Below are 21,661 nucleotides of genomic sequence, written 5' to 3' on the forward strand. Positions count from 1 at the left end.
CAGTCCAAAGATGCATGATTAGATAGGTTGCACTTTTAAAAGGTGGAAATCATAATAGCCGAGTCACACATAGCTATGCCTCTAACTTTTAAAATCAAACACCTATTTAGCAACCTGCACCTTCCTCAAGTTCAAGTATGAGTTCATTGTCATGGGCATACATACTCAGGGTGTAAATGCCATGAAGATAAGCTTTCTGCAGCAGCCACACAGTACATCACAAACAGGAGAAACAAATTAACATTGACATTAATTATAACTTCCACAACAAAATGAATGAAATAAATATAACAAAATTAATATAAATTAAGAGAGAAGTTAGAAATATAGAACAAGGTAGTGTAAGGTCTCATTAGGTCTGTTCAGAACATGATGGCAGTGGGGAAGAAGTTGTTGTTGGACCTTTATGTTTTTATCAATTTTTATTTAACAATATATATGAACATCCTTCTTTTAATTTTTTTTTCCTTGCCAGACTAATCGAAGCTGAAGATTGTGAGGGCAGCAATGAAACATTTCTATGGACTGGGAAATGTGACGTGATGTTTCTCCCATGTCACAAATGTGGCTTTCATACTGAAACATGATTTAAATGTAGGAACAATGAGATGCAGGAGAATGTCGATGTAAAGCATACGTGCATGATCTCCATTGTGCTGTGTACAGTCACTTTAAGACACTCTGCAGCGCACCACACAAAGACTGTTGCAAGTTTGGTGCTTAACGTTCTCTTTACATTCTGTACTAGGTATGGCAGCTGAAGTGAAGAAACACAACTTGATCTGGAGGCAAGCTGGAGATAATGTCACCCTGACTTGTAAATACCAACTTAGATCTGATCCAAATGGCTACTTGGACATCGAGTGGACGGTCAAAAGTAAAAACTTTAATGAATCAGATAAATTGGTAAATAAATATACAATACTTAGGGCTAGGAGATACTGAAGTTTTTAGCATTTTCAGATTTTGATAACTCACATAAATAAACAAAAGTCATAGAAGATGGGAACAGTGGTGGAAGTTTGTTAATTAGTCTACATCCACTCTTAATATTTCAGTGAGATCACTTCGAAGTTCAAAGTTCAGAGTTCAGAGTAAATTTATTATCAAATACAATTTGTTTTCTTGTGGGCATACACAATATATCCAAGAAACACAAAAGTATCAATGAAAAACCAACAGGAAGAACAACCAACCAATGTGCAAAAGACAACAAACTGTACAAATACAAAAATAATAATAATAATAAATAAAGCAATAAATATTGAGAACATGAGATGAAGAGTCCTTGAAAGAGAGTCCATAGGTTGTGGGAATAGTTCAGTGATGGGGTAAGTGAAGTTGAGTGAAGTTATCTCCTCTGGTTCAAGAGCCTGATGGCTGAGGGATAATTACTGTTCCTGAACCTGGTTGAGTGGGTCCTGAGGCTCTTGTACCTTCTTCTAGATAGTAGCAGTGAGAAGAGAGCACGGCCTTGTTGATGAATGCCGTTTTCCTGTGACAGAGCTCCATATAAATGTGCTCAATATGGGAGGGTTTTACCCATGATGGACCGGGCCATATCCATTACATTTTGTAGGATTTTCCATTCAAGGGCATTGGTGTTTCCATACCAGGAAGTGATGCAACCAGCCAATATACTCTCCACCACACATCTATAGAAGTTTTTCAAAGTTTTAGGTGTCATGAGTGTCATAGAAAAGTCTTATTTGCAAAATTCCAATGACTATGGACCCAACCTGTTACAATATCCCTCATAAAACAACCCAAAATGTCCCTGCAATCAATCTCATGACCCTTAAAACCTTTTTGTTGGTAGTCACATTGCTCCTGTGCTGTGCATTTCTGTGACTGCAGTGGAGTTGAAGACTGGGAAAAGGTAAATTTGAATCCAACCTACCAAGTCACCATGGATCCCATATGACTTAATCTTCTGGATCAGCCGACCATGAAGCACCAGTCTGAAAGATTACTAACATTGGCCTTGAATGCAGTCAATAACTCGGCCTACAAATTCTCTGTGGTAGAGAATTCCTAAAGTTTCTTCCTTTTCTTTATCTTGAAAGGGCAACCTCTCATCCTGAACCTATGCCTGAGTTCTATTTCCATTTACAAATGGAATTGTTATCTTAACATCCATATTTAGTAGATACTGGGTGTCAGATGTGGGATGTCTGGGAGACTCCCAGCCTCCCGGACGGCCACATCTGCACCAGGTGCATTGAGCTGCAGCTCCTTAGGGACTGAGTTAGGGAACTGGAGATGCAGCTCGATGACCTTCATCTGGTCAGGGAAAGTGAGAAGGTGATAGGTAAGAGCTATAGGCAAGTAGTCACACTGGGGCCTTGGGAGACAGGTAAGTGGGTAACAGTCAGGAGAGGGAAGGGCAGGAGTCAGATGCTAGAGAGCCCCTGTGACTGTCCCCCTTAACAATAAGTACTTCTGTTTGAGTACTGTTAGGGGGGATGGCCTACCTGGGGGAAGCAACAGTGGCACAGAGTCCGGCCCTGTGGCTCAGAAGGGTAGGGAAAGGAAGAGGATGGCAGCAGTAATAGGGGACTCTATAGTTAGGGGGGGTCAGACAGGCAATTCTGTGGACGCAGGAAAGAAACACAGATGGTAGTTTGCCTCCTGGGTGCCAGGGTCAGGGATGTTTCTGATTGGGAATATCCTGAAGTGGGAAGGTGAACAGCCAGAGGTCGTGGTACATATTGGTACCAATGACAGAGGCAGGAAAAGGGAGGAGGTCCTAAAAACAGACTGCAGTGAGTTAGGAAGGAAGTTGAGAAGCAGGACCTCAAAAGTAATAATCTCGGGATTACTGCCTGTGCCACGCGACAGTGAGTATAGGAATAGAATGAGGCAGAGGATAAATGTGTGGCTGAGGGATTGGAGCAGGGGGCAGGGATTCAGATTTCTGGATCATCGGGACTTCTTTTGGGGCAGGTGTGACCTGTACAAAAAGGATGGGTTGCATTTGAATCCTTGGGGGACCAATATCCTGGCGGGGAGGTTTGCTAAGGCGAATGGGGAGAGTTTAAACTAGGATTGCTGGGGGGTGGGAACCGAACTGAAGAGACGGAAAAAGGAGCGGTCGGTTCACAAATAGAGAAAGCTTGTAGACAGTGTGAGAGGGAGGATAGGCAGATGATAGAGGAGGGATGTGCTCAGATCGATGGTTTGAGATGTGTCTATTTTAATACAAAGAGTATTATGAATAAAGTGGATGAGCTGAGAGCATGGATCAGTACTTGGAGCTATGATATTGTGGCCACTACAGAGACTTGGATGGTTCAGGGGCAGGAATGGTTACTTGGAGTGCCAGACTTCAGATGTTTCAGAATGGATAGGAAGGGAGGCAAAAGAGGTGGGGGCGTGGCACTGCTGATCGGAGATAGTGTCATGGCTGCGGAAAAGGAGGAAGTCATGGAGGGATTGTCTACGGAGTCTCTGTGGGTGGAGGTTAGGAACAGGAAGGAGTCAATAACTCTACTGGGTGATTTTTATAGACCGCCTAATAATAACAGGGACATCGAGGAGCAGATAGGGAGACAGATTCTGGAAAGGTGTAATAATAACAGGGTTGTCGTGGTAGGGATTTTAATTTCCTAAATATTGATCGGCATCTCCCTAGAGCAAGGGGTTTAGATGGGGTGGAGTTTGTTAGGTGTGTTCAGGAAGGTTTCTTGACACAAAATGCAGATAAGCCTACAAGGGGAGAGGCTGTACTTGATCTGGTATTTGGAAATGAACCTAGTCAGGTGTCAGATCTCTCAGTGGGAGAGAATTTTGGAGATAGTGATCACAATTCTATCTCCTTTACCATAGCATTGGAGAGGGATAGGAACAGACAAGTTAGGAAAGCGTTTAATTGGAGTAAGGGGAAATATGAGACTATCAGGCAGGAACTTGGAAGCATAAATTGGGAACAGATGTTCTCAAGGAAATGTACGGCAGAAATGTGGCAAATGTTCAGGGGATATTTGCGTGGAGTTCTGCATAGGTACATTCCAATGAGACAGGGAAAGGATGGTAGGGTATAGGAACCGTGGTGTACAAAGGCTATTGTAAATCTAGTCAAGAAGAGAAGAAAAGCTTACAAAAGGTTCAAAAAACCAGGTAATGATAGAGATCTAGAAGATTATAAGGCCAGCAGGAGGGAGCTTAAGAATGAAATTCAGAGAGCCAGAAGGGGCCATGAGAAGGCCTTGGCAGACATAATTAAGGAAAACCCAAGGCATTCTACAAGCATATGAAGAGCAAGAGGATAAGATGTGAGAGAATAGGACCTATCAAGTGTGACAGTGGAGAAGTGTGTATGGAACTGAAGGAAATAGCAGAGGTACTTAATGAATACTTTGCTTCAGTATTCAGTGCAGAAAAGGATCTTGGTGATTGTAGGGAAGACTTGCAGTGGATTGAAAAGCTTGAGCATATAGACATTAAGAATGAGGATGTGCTGGAGCTTTTGGAAAACATCAAGTTGGATAAGTCACCGGGACCGGATGAGGCGTACCCCAGGCTACTCTGGGAGGCGAGGGAGGAGATTGCTGAGCCTCTGGTGATGATCCTTGCATCATCAATGGGGACGGGAGAGGTCCGGAGTATTGGAGGGTTGCTGATGTTGTTCCCTTATTCAAGAAAGAGAGTAGAGATAGCCCAGGAAATTATAGACAAGTGAGTCTTATTTCAGTGGTTGGTAAGTTGATGGAAAAGATCCTGAGAGGCAGGATTTATGAACATTTGGAGAGGCATAATATGATTAGGAATAGTCAGCATGGCTTTGTCAAAGGCAGGTTGTGCCTTACAAGCCTGATTAAAATTTTGAGGATGTGACTAAACATATTGATGAAGGTAGAGCAGTAGATGTAGTGTATATGGATTTCAGCAAGGCATTTGATAAGGTACACCATGCGAGGTTTATTGAGAAAGTAAGGAGGCATGGGATCCAAGGGGACATTGCTTTGTGGATCCAGAACTGGCTTGCCCACAGAAGGCGAAGAGTGGTTGTAGACAGGTCATATTCTGCATGGAGGTCGGTGACCACTGGTGTGCCTCAGGGATCTGTTCTGGGACCCCTTCTCTTCGTGATTTTTATAAATGACCTGGATGAGGAAGTGGAGGGATGGGTTAGTAAATTTGCTGATGACACAAAGGTTGGGGGTGTTGTGGATAGTGTGGAGAGCTGTCATAGGTTACAGTGGGACATTGATAGGATGCAAAACCAGGCTGAGAAGTGGCAGATGGAGTTCAACCCAGCTAAGTGTGAGGTAGTTCATTTTGATAAGTCAAATATGATGGCAGAATATAGTATTAATGGTAAGACTCTTGGCAGTGTGGAGGATCAGAGGGATCTTGGGGTCCGAGTCCATAGCTGCTGCGCATGTTGACTCTGTGGTTAAGAAGGCATACAGTGTATTGGCCTTCATCAACTGTGGGATTCAGTTTAAGAGCCGAGAAGTAATGTTACAGCAATATAGGACCTTGGTCAGGCCCCACTTAGAGTACCGTGCTCAGTTCTGGTCACCTCACTACTAGAAGGATGTGGAAACTATAGAAATGGTGCAGAGGAGAATTTACAAGGATGTTACCTGGATTGGGGAACATGCCTTATGAGAATAGGTTGAGTGAACTCAGCCTTTTCTCCTTGGATCGGCGGAGGATGAGGGGTGACCTGATAGAGGTGTATAAGACGATGAGAGGCATCGATCCTGTGGATAGTCAGAGGCTTTTTCCCAGGGCTGAAATAGCTAACACAAGAGGCCATAGTTTTAAGGTGCTTGGGAGTAGGTACAGAGGAGATGTCAGGGTAAGTTTTTTACACAGAGAGTGGTGAGGGCATGGAATGGGCTGCCAGCGATGGTGGTGGAGGCAGACGCAATAGGGTCTTTTAAGAGACTCCCCGATAGGTATATGGAGCTGAGAAAAATCAAGGGCTTATGGGTTACCGTAGGTAATTTCTAAAGTAAGGACATGTTTGGCACAGCATTATGTGCCAAAGGGCCTGTATTATGCTGTAGGTTTTCTATGTTTCTGTGTTTCTGTGTTTCTATTCATCCCTTTATCCATCTGAGAATCCAAATTGTTTCAAATATCACTTTTCATTTTCTAACTCCAATGAAAATGGACGCTACCTGTCCTAATATTCCTCATACGACACCCCCTGTATCCTTGCAATCAATCTTGTGATCTTCATTTTTTTTATTTTCCTAGTCACTTTGTGTCATTAGCTTATCTGAAAAGTAAAGGACAGCTAATGAATCATGAATACCACCTTGGAATTCTCTTCATTCAGTCATGCTCATGGTGTCAATTCCAGTGTTGACTCTACTCCTGAACGAGGGAAAACAGACTACCTGCATCCAGTTTGTCAGGACCATTTAGAATTTTGTAAATTTGAGCCAGAATATTTGAAGATGGTGCAGTTTAAGAATGAAAATTCAGTAGAGAGACCACTGTATTAAAAATACTAATAAATAGCATAGTATCACTCTCATTTCAGAACTTCAGCATGTGTGGAAACAGTCACACTCAACATGAGGAATACCCACATTATTTACAATTTACCAAAGGAAGACAAGCACCGGAATTTTTAAGTAAATGTCATCTCTCTTCTAAAATTGGAAATATTTATTTTATTATAAAGAAAAACATGTCCCCACATGAACTGCTGTCCCGCTGCCCATCCTGGATAGTTTCATTTTGGATATTTTAGTAAGACTGGTTAATCGTGTTAACTTGGATAACGAGAATAGCTTCAATGCACTGAGGGTAAACCTTGCCTCATATTAACTACTCGAAATGCACTAGCAAGGAAATAAGTAGCAGTTATGCTTCAGATGTGAAAGATTAAAGTAACTTTGGTGGCTTGGCCAGTCAACAAATCTGCTGTTATCCATGACTATAAAATAGAAAGAAGGTTGTTACTAAAGTCCATATGAAACAGTGTTAGATAGTTAAAACTCAATGTTGCTTTTGACAGAAGTAGCATTCGCATAAGTAACTACAATATAATGATAAAGAAAAGACTGCTCTTCAAGGCAGCAGTGAAGAAGGAAATTAGAGGACAGAAACAGACCCTTTGGTGCAAACAGTCCATGCTGACTAGGATGCCGATCAAAATTAGCTCCACTCACTCACATTTGGTCCATATCCTTCCAGACCTCCCCATCTATGAACCTGTCCAACTGTCTTTTAAGTGTTGTTATTGTACTTGCCTCAACTACTTCCTTTGGCAGCTCATTTCATTAAAGGTTCAAGTTACATTTATTATCAAAGTATACATGCAGTATACAACCCTGAGATTCATCTTCTCCAGACAGCCATGAAACAAAGAAAACAACAGCAACCATTCAAAGAAAAACCCTCCTTCACCACGCACAGAAAAAAACAAATCATGCAAACGGCAACGTGAAAATCAACCCCCGCACTTGAAACAAAAATGCTAACAAATTTCCTGCAACACACATCAAAGTTGCTGGTGAACGCAGCAGGCCAGGCAGCATCACCTGGCCTGCTGCGTTCACCAGCAACTTTGATGTGTGTTGCTTGAATTTCCAGCATCTGCAGAATTCCTGTTGTTGTTTGTTCTAACAAATTTCCTGTTGTATTTGGAAAAAAAAAAGATGGTATTGGTTTATTACAGAGATACAGTGAAAAGCTTGTCTTACATATAAAAGCAAGGATGCAACGTTAAGGCTTTATGAAGCATGATTTAGATGAGGGAATTAAAAGTAACATTAGCAAATTTGCCGATGACACAAAGCTGGGTGGCAGTGTGAGATGTGAGGAGGATGTTATGAGAATGCAGGGTGACTTGGACAGGCTGGGTGAGTGGGCAGATGCAGTTTACTGTGGATAAATGTGAGGTTATCCACTTTGGTGGCAAGAACAGGAAGGCAGATTACTACCTGAATGGTGTCAAGTTAGGAAAAGGAGAAGTACAACGAGATCTAGGCGTCCTTGTTCATCAGTCACTGAAAGCAAGCATGCAGGTACAGCAGGCAGTGAAGAAAGCTAATGGCATGCTGGCCTTCATAACAAGGGGAATTGAGTATAGGAGCAAAGAGGTCCTTCTGCAGTTGTACAGGGCCCTGGTGAGACCACACCTGGAATATTGCGTACAGTTTTGGTCTCCAAATTTGAGGAAGGACATTCTAGCTATTGAGGGAGTGCAGCGTAGATTCACGAGGTTAATTCCCGGGATGGTGGGACTTTCATATGTTGAAAGATTGGAGCGACTGGGGTTGTATATACTGGAATTTAGAACGATGAGAGGGGATCTGATTGAAACATATAAGATTATTAAGGGATTGGACACGCTAGAGGCAGAAAACATGTTCCTGATGTTGGGGGAGTCCAGAACCAGAGGCCACAGTTTAAGAATAAGGGGTAGACAATTTAGAACGGAGTTGAGGAAAAACTTTTTCACACAGAGGGTTGTGGTTCTGTGGAATGCTCTGCCTCAGAAGGCAGTGGAGGCCAATTCTCTGGATTCTTTCAAGAAAGAGTTAGATAGAGCTCTTAAAGATAGCGGAGTGAAGGGATATGCGGAGAAGGCAGGAACGGGGTACTAATTGTGGATGATCAGCCATGATCACAGTGAATGGTGGTGCTGGCTCGAAGGCCTGAATGGCCTACTCCTGCACCTATTGTCTATTGTCACTGGTGAGGCCTCACTTGGAGGACAGTACTGTGAGCACTTTTAGGCCTCTTATCTAAGAGAAGATGTGCTACCATTGCAAACGGTTCAAAGGAGGTTCACGAAAATGATTCTGGGATTGCAAGGCTTATCATATGAAGAGCATCTGATAACTCTGGGTCTGTACTCAATGGAATCCAGATGAGTGAGGGGTGTCATCATTGAAATGCCTCGATAGAGTGGATGTGGAGAGGATATTTTCTGGTAGGGGAGCCTAAAATCAGAGGACACAGCCTTAGAACAGAAGGATGCCCTTTTAGAACGGAGGTGAGGAGCAATTTCTTTAGCTGGAAAGTGGTGAATCTGTGGAATTTATTCCCAAAGGTGGCTGTGGAGGCCAAGTCTTTGGGTATATTGAAGGTAGAGGTTGATAGATTCTTGACTAGTCAGGGCATGAAGGGATACAGGGAGAAGGCAGGAGATTGGGGCCGAGAGTGAAAGTGGATCAGCCATGATGACATGGCAGAGTAGGCTTGTTGGGCCAAATGGCCCAATTCTGCTCCTATATCTTTTAGTATTATATTGTTCAAATGGAGGTGTCTTCAAGTTTCTATTAAATCTTTCCTCTCTCACCTTAAACCTATACCCACTGGTCCGATTCCCAAACCCTGAGGAAAAGACTTTCTGGGGGAAGGGTTTATAAAACCTTTCGGAATCAGAAAATCTCCTTTGCATCTATAAATGGGAGCCATGGAGATGATTCTCTGTATTTTGAATCACTTGTTGCCGCTGACAGTGGAATCTATTACTGCAAAGCCCTATCTATGCCTCTCATTATTTTATACAACTCTATAAGATCACCACTCAGTCTCTAACACTGCGTAGAAAATTGTTCAAAATCATAAAGTCTAATTGATGAACAGAGTTATATAATGGAGTTTGATTGTTAAGCAGTTCCTTGAATGGTTTGAAAGATTGAAAACAAAATCACTACTGAACCTGGATGGACTGAGTACCTTCAGCTTTCAATAATGTCTGTCCCATTCACCATCTGGCATCTCACACTTTTGTTACCCAAAACCCAAGATTCTAATCCAGGGAAAGATGAATGAAGATGCAGGTTGGTGTTGGTGTGAAACATTCCTAAAGTTGTAATTCCTACGTTTTCTGCAGATAATAACACTTTCTGGGAGAAAGGTTTATATATTCATTTCGAATCAGAAAATCTCTTTTGCATCTGGAAATGGGAGCCATGGAGATGCTTCTCTGTATATTAAATCACTTGTTGCTGCTGACAGTGGAATCTATTACTGCAAAGTGAAGACAGGGCAGCCACTTCATCAAGAATCTTGGAATTTAACTGTCCAAGGTAGGACATCATGTTATTGTGCTTGTAATGTGGAATTCAAATGCAAGTTAGAGTAACGTGGTGATCTTGTCTCAGTTCAGTGAGCCCTGCTCAATCCTGATTTATGAAGGTGTTGCATGGAGTTTGAATGTTCTCCCTATGACCTCAACGGGTTTGTCCTGGTGCTCCAGTTTCCTTCCATAACCCACGTGAGCCCAGTCGATGGATAAGGAGCACGAACAGGGTAAAATTGATGTGCATACGAGAGGGAATAGGTTGCAGGGAAATTAGTGGGAGGAATGGAATTGATGGAATTACTCTGTGTATGATGTAGATTAGAGAGACCAAATTACCTCATATAATACAAAATAAGCAAAATATAAATATAAACATAACCTTATGTCGTACTTAGTTTTGATGTTGTTTTTCCTTCCCATGCCCTGTGGCGCACCAGGCAGCAGACTTGCTGTTTCTTTAGCATTTGTCTGTTTTACGAGGCCAAGTTGCTAACTCAACGCTCAACCCAGCGTGGGTGGAAAGCGTGCAAGGAGCTGGCAGGATTTGAACCCTGGACCGCTCGCCTTGAAATCCGGTGCCACCAGCCGCCTACTGAGTTTTGTAGCACCTTTATTAATTATTCACAGTGACAATTCATTCTGCTCTCCCACAGAACTAAGTCTTTCTGAGCATTCATTTTCCACAGTTAAGAGTTAAACGTTGTTCTTAGAGTCAATTTCTTCCCTTATGCTCCTTGTTTATTGGATGGTCTCACCCACGTAAAATGCTGGGATTTCTCTCACATAGATTCAATATGACACCATATTTAAGAGGCAACTGCATGTTCCTAACATACATTTATTATTCAACAATAAATAGTGATGCTGGATGTCTGTCACTCATTCAGTTGCATAAATATTGTGGCTACAAGAGCAGTTCTGGATATTCTGTTGTGACTGACTCACCTCCTCAAAACCTATCTACTAGTTACAAGGGACATCAGGAGGGAAGTGAATGTGTTTGACTTGCTTCAATGGGTTCAGTCCAAAATTCAAGGGACTTAATATCCAGGACAGAACAGCCTGTTAGAATGACACAGAGGCTTAATGTCCTCTGTTCCATCACTGGCACACTGTACCTGCAAGTGTCAGCAGGTGCATGGTAACACAACCTAAAGTTACCAGTGATGGAGGAGAGGATGCTGAGCCTTAGTGCCATTTAACAAGCTGTTACATCCTGGGTATTAAGTCCCCTGAGTTTTGGACTGAACCCATTGAAGGAGGTCAAACACTAAATGTTCTCGTCTAATTTATATATTGCTCACGTAGAAAAAAAATCAATTTTTCATTATTGTTGATTTTAAATCTTGGGGCCCTTACCCATTGTGGCAGTACCTTAAATACCACAACAATTCAAACAAAGAGTTCACCAGCAGCTTCACAAGTGCAATTACAGACAAGCAATAAACACCAACTAGCCAGGAAACCATTGAATTAATAAAAAAATTTAATAGGTGTAAGACTCGCTTTGCCTAGTGGCATGATCTCACCTGGCCAAACTATAGCACTCTTGTTTGGGTGGATGCTGCGTGTTGTGTCCCCTGTGTAACATCAGTACCCTGAAATAACATTCAGTCCACAATGTGCGGTTAAACGGTTAAGATTTTATATTTAAGTATGGGGTTAGTAGAGAAACAAAAAAAAAGGAAAACAAATAAAAGGCGCCAATAATCTGATAAACATGTCCAGTGCACAAACATTGGAGCTCACGGATTCCCTTTTGCTGATCCTCCTCCACTCGCCGTCGACCCCTGGGCTCCCGCCCCGAGCCCAGTCCCAGCGGGTCTGGCAACCGTCTCCTCAAGCCACGTCTTCTCTCTTCATCCTCTTCGCCCTTCTCCCCAAAGCCCACGCAAACTAACAGCTTTCACACAGACAGAAAGAATAACATCTATCCCAATTGGTTAGCAAATGAATACAAGTCCGTTATCACTAACAATAACCCAAACACGCTGCTGCAGAGAACGTTACAGAGAAGCCATTTCATTATTAGCCTTAGTAAGTAACATGAAAGAAGAAACCCTTACATAGGTATCCACAAACTGCTTTGAGTTAATTAAAATTTGCCCTGTTATATTTGCACTCACAATGGGTTAAATCACTACTGCATGAAGGGAAGTGAAATCAACCCTTTCCAATCTCATCTATTCTTTAATTGAAAGGTATGAAATATTGGGATGACTCCCGAGATTCTCCAGAGCTAAGCAGACAATGATCCCTATCTTGGCTCTCTCAAGAAAGATGCCACCAGGGATGTACGTTACATAAATCCAGATGCAGGTTGATGGGACTATGAAAAATAATAGTTCAGCATGGACTAGATGGGCTGAAGAGCCTGCTTTTGCACTGTACTGCTCTATGGGCTATGACTCATATTATTTTAATATTTTAAATAATCTAATTGAAACATATAAGATTATTAAGGGATTGGACATGCTAGAGGCTGAAAACATGTTCCCGATGTTGGGGGAGTCCAGAACCAGAGGCCACAGTTTAAGAATAAGGGGTAGACAATTTGGAACGGAGTTGAGGAAAAACTTTTTCACACAGAGGGTTGTGGTTCTGTGGAATACTCTGCCTCAGAAGGCAGTGGAGGCCAATTCTCTGTATTCTTTCAAAAAAGAGTTAGATAGAGCTCTTGAAGATAGCGGAGTGAAGGGATATGGGGAGAAGGCAGGAATGGGGTACTGATTGTGGATGATCAGCCATGATCACAGTGAATGGTGATGCTGGCTCGAAGGGCTGAATGGCCTACTCCTGCACCTATGTCTATTGACTCTAGATAATTAAATCATTGAACTTTTGAAGTATGTGGATTGAGAAGGAAGGAAAGATAAGCCGCGGCCTAAAAGGCAGCTTCAGGGTCTGTTGTACTCCTTGAGGAAAATTGAAATTTGGTTCAATTAGCTTCTGTTATTCAATCCAGTACTGTAGCTTTGCACTGATCCACCATATGGGTTCTATCTCCCATAAGACAACTTCAGAATAGTTCTCAATAACATTGTTTTGCAGTTAGTTTCTTAACTACAAATGCTTTCCATCTCAATTGTTATTTCCTAGTATTTTTATAAATCGATTTTGGTTATTTTTATTTAATTGGGAATGTCAGGTAAAGAGCAGAAGTCGGAAGATGAAGACATCACCGTAGCTCCAAATAGCAACACAATGTCTCTGAAGAACAGCACGATGTCTGCAGTGAACAGCACGGACACCTCAGGTAAGCTGGCTCAAGGTGCAGTAGTTAAGGGTGAAGCAAGAAAGAGGAGCTTGTATTTGCTGTATAACCACACTTTTCACAAGGTCAGTATGTCTCAACATGCTTTACAGCAACAAATGTTTCTTTGAAGTGTAAGACAAGTTGTATATTGAGGCCCTCCAATGGTCAGGGTCAGCTATGGATATTAAGTCACAGCTGTCTAAGCCAGGGCAGTGAAATATGGACATAAGCTGTTGTCCATGCAGCTGCCTTCTCCCCCTCCCACTTTCCATGTAGCTGGTGCATCCAAGGGAATGGCAGACACTGATACAGTTTGCCACCAGTCGCAGGAGTTGCCAGTCAGCATTGACCTCAATGTGGGACTGCCTTAGGGACCCCAGCTCTGGATTTTTCACTCAGGGTTTACTCCTGAAGCCTCCCCATGAGTGGGTATAGCCACAAAGCAGCAGAGGTTTGAAATCAGACTTTCCTTCTCCTAGATGAGCTGCCAACCACGGCTGACAAGCCCCATTTGTCGGAAGCGACTGGTTTTAAGGTATCAGTAACCAACCTTTGTCCCTTCTCCTGTCAGTAAAACAGTTCCGCCGGGCTTAGTAGCTAAGCTACATGCTAGGTCCAGGAGCTGGACTTGGTTGTTAAAGGCGATTTGAGGTACATGCCATTGGGAGTATTTAATAGATAGTGGGAGCTTATCCTCACTGTCACCCCCAGTGATAACAACCTTAAGGAACCAGAAGCTGTGCAGGAAGCATAATTTCAGAATAAAGTCCCATAGATAATGATCTCATAAAGAACGTATGGTTTCCTTTAGTGGAAGAAGTACCAGAGACATCACTTTTGGTTTGGACTTGGAACAAACTAACTAAAAGATTAAATCATGATTTTCAAAGTGGTCACCTCAAAGGGAATTGGGGCTGGATTGTCAGTGATGGCCATGCCAGCAATCCCAACAACTGACAGATGAATAGAAAAAAATGGAAGATTTACTCATACAGTAAGGAAACAAGTCCTTTGACTCACTGCATCAAACATTAATTTCCCATTTTCACTAAACCTACACTAATAACATTTTTCTCTTACTTTCCCAACTAAACTCTCTGATTCCAGTATGTTCTTACATGCAGGGGTAATTTAGAGTAGCAATTAACTTATCAACCCACGAATCATTGAGGAAACCAGATCTCCCAGGAGAAACTTAAGGAGAATGGCCCAAGGTCAGGAATGGACACAGGTCATAAAAGCTGTGAGACAGTGAGCTAGAAAATAGAACATAGAACAACAGAATATAAGATGAGACCCTTCGGCCCATAATATACTGTATGTGTCAAACATAACACAAAATTAAGCTACAAACAAGAGAAGATCTGCAGATGCTGGAAATCCGAATAACACACACAAAATGCTGGAGGAACTCAGAAGGCCAGGTAGCATCTATGGATAAGAGTAAACTAGTCGATGTTTCAGGCCGAGGCCCTTCATTAAGACTGGAAAAAAGATATGAAAAGTCAGAGTAAGAAGGTGGGGGGAGGGGAGGAAGAAGTACAAGGTGGTAGGTGATAGGTGAAACTGGGAGAGGGGGAGGGGTGAAGTAAAGAGCTGGGAAGTTGATTGGTGAAAGAGATAAAGGGCTGGAGAAGGGGGAACCTGATAGGAGAGGTTAGCAGATCATGAAAGAAAGAAAAGGGGGAGGAGCACCGGGGAGGTGATGGGCAAGTAAGGAAATAAGTGAGAGAGGGAAATAGGAATGGGGAATGGTGAGGGGGGTGGGGGACACTACCATTCAGGGTCCCAAACAGTCCTTCCAGGTGAGGCGACTCTTCACCTGTGAGTCTTTTGGGGTCATATACTGTGTCCTGTGCTCCTGGTGTGGCCTCCCGTATATTGGTGAGACCCGATGTAGATTGGAAGATGGCTTTGCCAAGAACTTTCACTCTATCTGCCAGAAAAAGCGGGATCTCCCGGTGGCCACCCATTTCAATTCTACTTCCCATTCCCATTCCGCATGTCATTCCATGGTCTCCTCTGCTGTCGTGATGAGGCCACACTCAGGTTGGAGGAAAGCAACACCTTATATTTTGTCTGGGTAGCCTCCAATCTGATGGCATGAACATCGATTTTTTGAACTTCCAGTAATTGCATCCCCCCCTTCACCATTCCCCATTCCCTTTTCCCTCTCTTCCCTTATCTCCTCACCTGCCCATCACCTCCCTCTGGTGCTCCTCCCCTTCCCCTTCTTCCATGGTCTTCTGTCCTCTCCCATCAGATTCCCCCTTCTTCAGCCCTTTATCTCTTTCACCAACCAACTTCTCAGCTTTTTACTTCACCCTCACTTCCAGTTTCACCTATCACCCACTACCTTGTACTTCTTCCTCTCCTCCCTCCACCTTCTTACTCTGACTTCTCCCCTTCTTTTCCAGTCCTGAAGAGGGTTCTCAGCCCAAAACGCTGACAGTTTGTTCTTTTCCATAGATACTGCCTGGCCTGCTGAGTTCCTCCAGCATCTTGTGTGTATTACAAAATTAAGCTAAGTTGTTCTGCCTGCTCGCGATCCACTCCCTCCATCTCTTGCATATCCATGCGTCCAACTAAAGGTCTCTTAAACATCACTATTGTATCTGCTCTGCCACTCGCCTGGCAACTCGTTCCAGACACCAATACTTTCTGTGTAGAAAAAACTTGCCCTGCATATCTCCCTCAAACTTACTTTCTCTCAGCTTAAGTGTATTTGACAGTTCTACCCTGGCATAAAGATTCTGTCAACCCTATCTATGCCTCCCAAAGCTTTAAAAACTTCTCCCCACAGCCACTGATGCTCCAGAAAAAAACAACACAAATTTATGCAACCTGTCCTTATAACTCATATCCTCTAATTCTGGTCAGCATCTTTGTAAACCTCTTCTTTAAACTTTCTAAAGCTTCCAAATTCTTCCTGTAACCAGAACTGCACACAATACTCTAAATCAAGGGTTCCCAGCCATTTTTATGCCATGGATCCCTACCACTGTCTGAACTCCAAGCGCAGCCCAGTTTTATACAGCTGCAACATAACATCTTTACTCTTATACTCAAAACCCTGCAAATGAAGACAAGCCTGCCATATACTGTACCTTCTTTGGCATGGGTGACCCTACCAAGAGCCAAAGAATAAAGCCCTGACTCCAGCCAACATAGCTCTCTGGGTCATTGAGGCACACAAGCCTCCAAACCCTACGACAAGGCTGTGCTCCTCTTCGGAGATTATCTGTAATTGTGCTGTCCAAAATCTTATTTAATTTCTATAAATTTGCATTGCAGAACCGTTAAACAAAAATTATTCTTTCTCACAACTTGGGAAATAGCTAATAATTGAATGAAATTGTAAATGCAGCATTGCTGAAATAATTACAATTATCAATAGCAAGGTTTGTTTGCATATTTTGAGTTAATTAAACTTTTTCATTAAGATATACTGAGACAGTTATAGAATGCACTTCGCACATTGATTGCCTAATATACCAAAATCTCAAACCCGAGGAGCTGAAAATGACTCAAGCATCATTAAGCTGATTACTACACAATCTTCACACCTAGGTATAAACATTTGCTTAACTAAAAACTTAACAGTTTATCTTTAAGTGAGGTGCAGGTGATCACCGCTGCTATTTCAACCACACTCCAACATAGGACACGGTTTTGAAGCAACTAATAATATCTCCAAAACTAGGAATAGGAAGGCAAGGAGGAATTTGGGAAAATTACAGTCACCCATAGTTGGAGTTGCAGGTTGTTGATACTTGGTTCTAATGGACAATATCCAAGGGTTTTATAGGTGGTACGGTGACTCACCTGGTGGAGCCACTGCCTCACAGTGTCAAACACCTGGGATCATAGAATTGCACAACATAGAAGCAGGCCATTTGGTCCATCTGGTCCATGCCAACCAGTAGGCACCTACCTGTATTAACTTCAACACCCAGATCTTTAGATCCTATTACCCAAGTAATTCAAGTGGTCACCTAGTCACTTCTTAAATGCTGTCTGTACCCAACCTCAGTGGAAAAAGCCTGCTTGCCTTTACCTTTTCGATACCCCTCAGAATTTTATATACCTCTATCAAATCTCCCTTCTTACACTCTGAGGAATAAACTCCTAACCTATTCAACCTTTCCCTGTAACCCAGGTCCTCAAGCCCCAGCAATATTCCTGTAAACTTTCTCTGTACTCTTTCAATCTTCTTGACACCTTTCCTGTAGGAATTGCACACAGTACTACAAATTTGGTCTCACCAACATCTTCAACGTAACATCCCATCTCCTGTAGTCAACACTCTGACTTGTGAAGGCCAATGTGCAAAAAGCTCTCTATATGACCTTATATACCTGTGTTGCCACGTTTTTCCTTTCAGCACCAATCTCCTGCCTTCTACCCACATCCCTTCATGCCCTGACCAATCAAGAATCTATCAATCTCTGCCTTAAATATAGACAAAAACTTGGGCTCCATAGCCGCCTGTGGCAACAAATTCCACAGACTCACCATTCTTTGGCTAAGAAATTCCTGCTCATCTCTGGTCCAAAAGGATGTCCCTCTGTTCTGAGGCTATGTCCTCTGGTCGTAGACTTTCCCACCGTAAGAAACGTCCTCTCAACATCCACTCGATAGTGGATATTCGATAGGTTTCAATAAGGTCACTACTCATTCTTCTGAATTCTAGTGAATACAGGCCTAGAGCCATCAAACGATCTTCATATGACAAGCCATTCAATCCTGGAATCATTTTCATGAACCTCCTTTGAACCCTTTCCAGTTTCAGCAAATTCTTTCTATGATAAGGGGCTCAAAACTGCTCACAATACTCCAAGTGAGGCCTCACCAGTGCTTTATAAAGTCTCAACATTACATCCTTACTTTTACTGCATAATCTCATCCTCTTGAAATGAATGCTAACATTTCATTTGCCTTCCTCACCACAGACTCAACCTACAAAGTAACCTTTAGGGAATTGTGCACAGGCATTCCCAAGTCCCATTGTGCCTCAGTTTTTTGTATTTTCTCTCCATTTAGAAAATAATCAACCTTCTTATTTCTTAAACCAAAGTGCATGACCATACACTTCCCAACACTGTATTCTATCTGCCATTTCTTTGTCCATTTTCCTAATCTGTCAAAGCCCTTCTGTAGCCTCTCTACTTCCTCAAAACTACCAGTCCTTCCACTTCATATCATCTGCAAACTTTGCAACAAAGCCATCAATTCCATCATCCAAATCATTGACATATAACGTAAAAAAGAATCAGTCCCAACACAGACCCTTGTGGAACACCACTAGTCACTGGAAGCCAACCAGAAAAGGCTCCCTTTATTCCCACTCTTTGCATCCTGACAATCAGCCACTGCTTTATCCATGCTAGAATCTTTCCTGTAATACCATGGGCTCATAGCTTGTCAAGCTGTCTCATATGTGGCATCTTGTCAATGCCCTTCTGAAAATCCAAGTACACAACATCAACCGATTCTCCTTTGTGAATCCTGCTTGTTGTTTCTTCAAAGAATTCCAATAGATTTGTCAGGCAAGTTTTTCCCCTGAGGAAACCATGCTGACTGGTCTATTTTATCATGTGTCTCCAAGTACCCTGAGACCTCATCCTTAATAATCAACTCCAACGTCTTCCCAACCACTGAGGTCAGACTAGCTGGCCTATAGTTTCCTTTCTTCTGTCTCTCTCCCTTTTGAAGAGTGGGGTGACATTTTCAATTTTCCAGTCTTGTGGAACCACTCCAGAATCTAGTGATTCTTGAAAGATCATTACTAATGCCTCCATGATCTCTTCAGCCACTGCTTTCAGAACTCTGGGGGTGTACACCATCTAGTCCAGGTGACTTATCTACCTTCAGACCTTCCAGTTTCCCACGAACCTTCTCTCTAGTTATTGTAACTTCATACACTTCATGACCCCTGACACCTGGAATTTCCACCATGAAGACTGATGCAAAATATTTTTTCAGTTTGTCCACCATTTCGTTGTCCCCCATTACTACCACTCAAGCATTATTTCCAGTGGTCTGATATCCACTTTCGCCTCTATTTTACACTTTGTGTATTTGAAGTAACTTTTGGTTTCCTCTTTAATATTATTGACTAGCTTACTTTCATATTCCATCTTAACCTTCTTAATGACTTTTTTAGTTGCCTTCTGTTGGTTTTTAAAAACTTCCCAATCCTCTAATTTCCCACTAATATTTGCTCTATTGTATGCCTTCTCTTTGACTTTTACGTTGGCTTTGACTTGTCTTGTTATCCACGGTTGTGTCATCTTTCCTTTAGAATACTTCTTCCTCTTTAGGATGTATATATCCTGTGCCTTCTGAATTGCTTCCAGAAATTCCAGCCATTGCTGCTCTGCTGTCATCCCCACCAGTGTTCTTTTCCAATCAATTCTGGCTAAATCTCCTCTCATGCCTCTGAAATTCCCTTTACTCCATTGTAATACTGATACATCCCACTTTAGCTTCTCCTTTTCAAATTCCAGAGAGAATTCGATCATATTATGATCATTTTTTTCCCCTAAAGGTTCTTTTACCTTCAGCTCTCTAATCAATTCTGGGTCATTGCACAACACCCAATCCAGAAGAGCTGATCCTCAAACACAAGCTGTTCTAAAAAGCCATCTCATAGGCATTTTGGAAATTGCCCACACCTGAAATCCAGCACCAACCTGATCTTCTCAAGCTGCCTGCATATTGAAGTCCCCCATGACTATTATAACATTGCCCTTTTGGCATGCATTTTCTATCTCCCATTGTAACTTGTAGACCACACCCTTACTACTGTTTCGGAGTCTGTATACAACTCCCATCAAGGTATTTTTACTTTTGCTCTATCAATAATGATTCAACACCTTCCAACCCTATGTCACCTCTTTCTAATGATATAATTTCATTTTTTTTACCAACAGAGCAACATCACCCCCTCTGCCTTCCTCCCTGTCCTTTCGATACAATGTGTATCCTTGGACATTAAGCTCTCAGCTATAATCTTCTTTCAGCCATGATTCTGTGATGAGTATAACATCATACCTGCCAATCTGCAACTGTGCTGCAAATTCATAGCCTCAAGATTCGGGGGAGTAGATTTAGGACAGAGATGAGGAGGAACTGCTTTTCCCAGAGAGTGGTGAATCTGTGGAATTCTCTGCCGCATGAAGCAGTGGAGACTACCTCAGTAAATATATTTAAGACAAAGTTGGATAGATTTTTGCATAGTAGGGGAATTAAGGGTTATGGGGAAAAGCCAGGTAGGTGGAGATGAATCCATGGCCAGATCAGCCATAATCTTATTGAATGGTGGAGCAGACTTGATAGGCCAGATGGCCGGCTCCTGCTCCTATTTCCTATGCTCTTATGTTCTTAAATTCATCTACCTTATTCCATATACTGCGCACATTTAAATCCAACACCTTCAGTCCTGTATTCAGCCTTTTCGATTTTGTCCGTCTTTTATGCTGCAACTCATCCTATTGACTGCAGTTTTGCCCTATCAACAGCCTCTCTTCACTACATGTTGACTCTGTTTGTAAACTAGCTACCTGCACTATTATCTGCCTTTCCTATGATACTTCTTGCACTGAAATATACAGAGTTCAGGACGCTGGTCGCACCACGCTCAACCTTTTGACTCCTAACTTTGCCTGAGGTCTTACCAACATCTGTCAACACAACCTCTCTGCTAACTGTTCTGGCACTCTGGTTCCCATCTCCCTACAGCTCTAGTTTATCCCCACTGTGCAGCATTAACAATTCTTCCTGCCAGGATATTAGTCCTCTTCAATTCAGGTGCAAGCCGTGCCTTCTTTACAGGTCCCATCTTCTCTGAAGGAGAGCCCAATGATCCAAAAATCTATGCTGTCCTTCCTACATGAACTCCTTAACCATGTATCAAACTGTATAATCTTCCTGTTCTGGCCTCACTAGCACGTAGCATGGGTAGCAAACCCTGGATGTCCTGTCCTTTAACTTAGCACTGAACTCCCTGAACTCCCTATGCAGAACCTCATCACTCATCCTACTCACCTACATGGACCATGACTTCTGGCTGTTCACCCTCCCATTTAAAAATGCTGAAGATTCGATCCGAGATATCCCGGATCCTGGCACCAGGGAGACAACATACCATCCAAGAATCTCGTCCTCACCTACAGAACCTCCTGTCCATTCCCCTAACTAACAACTCCCCTATTACCACAGCGTGCCTCCTGCCCCCCCCTACCCTTCTGTGTCACAGAGGCAGACTCAGTGCCAGAGACCCAACCACTGCGATCTTTCTCTGTTGGGTCATTCTCCCCCCCAACAGCATCCAAAGTGATATACCTGTTGTTGAGGGGGATGGCCATGGGGGTACTCCTTAACCCCTTTTCCCCTTC

The 21,661-nt window shown here is 42.6% G+C and overlaps 1 protein-coding gene across 4 annotated transcripts in view; it reads left to right on the top strand.

The window, feature by feature from the left end:
• The window catches only part of LOC140212754 (uncharacterized), a 67,042-nt gene that overhangs the window by 13,935 nt on the left and 31,446 nt on the right, over nt 1-21,661 (top strand). For all 4 annotated transcript variants that reach the window (XM_072283925.1, XM_072283923.1, XM_072283926.1 and 1 more), the window contains exons 2-4: nt 749-906; nt 9,815-10,010; nt 13,155-13,262. In XM_072283925.1, the coding sequence (XP_072140026.1) occupies nt 749-906; nt 9,815-10,010; nt 13,155-13,262 (462 nt within the window). The remainder of the gene's footprint in view (nt 1-748; nt 907-9,814; nt 10,011-13,154; nt 13,263-21,661) is intronic.

This window comes from Mobula birostris, chromosome 20 (assembly GCF_030028105.1).
Source record: "Mobula birostris isolate sMobBir1 chromosome 20, sMobBir1.hap1, whole genome shotgun sequence".
Classification (NCBI taxonomy): Eukaryota; Metazoa; Chordata; class Chondrichthyes; order Myliobatiformes; family Myliobatidae; genus Mobula; species Mobula birostris.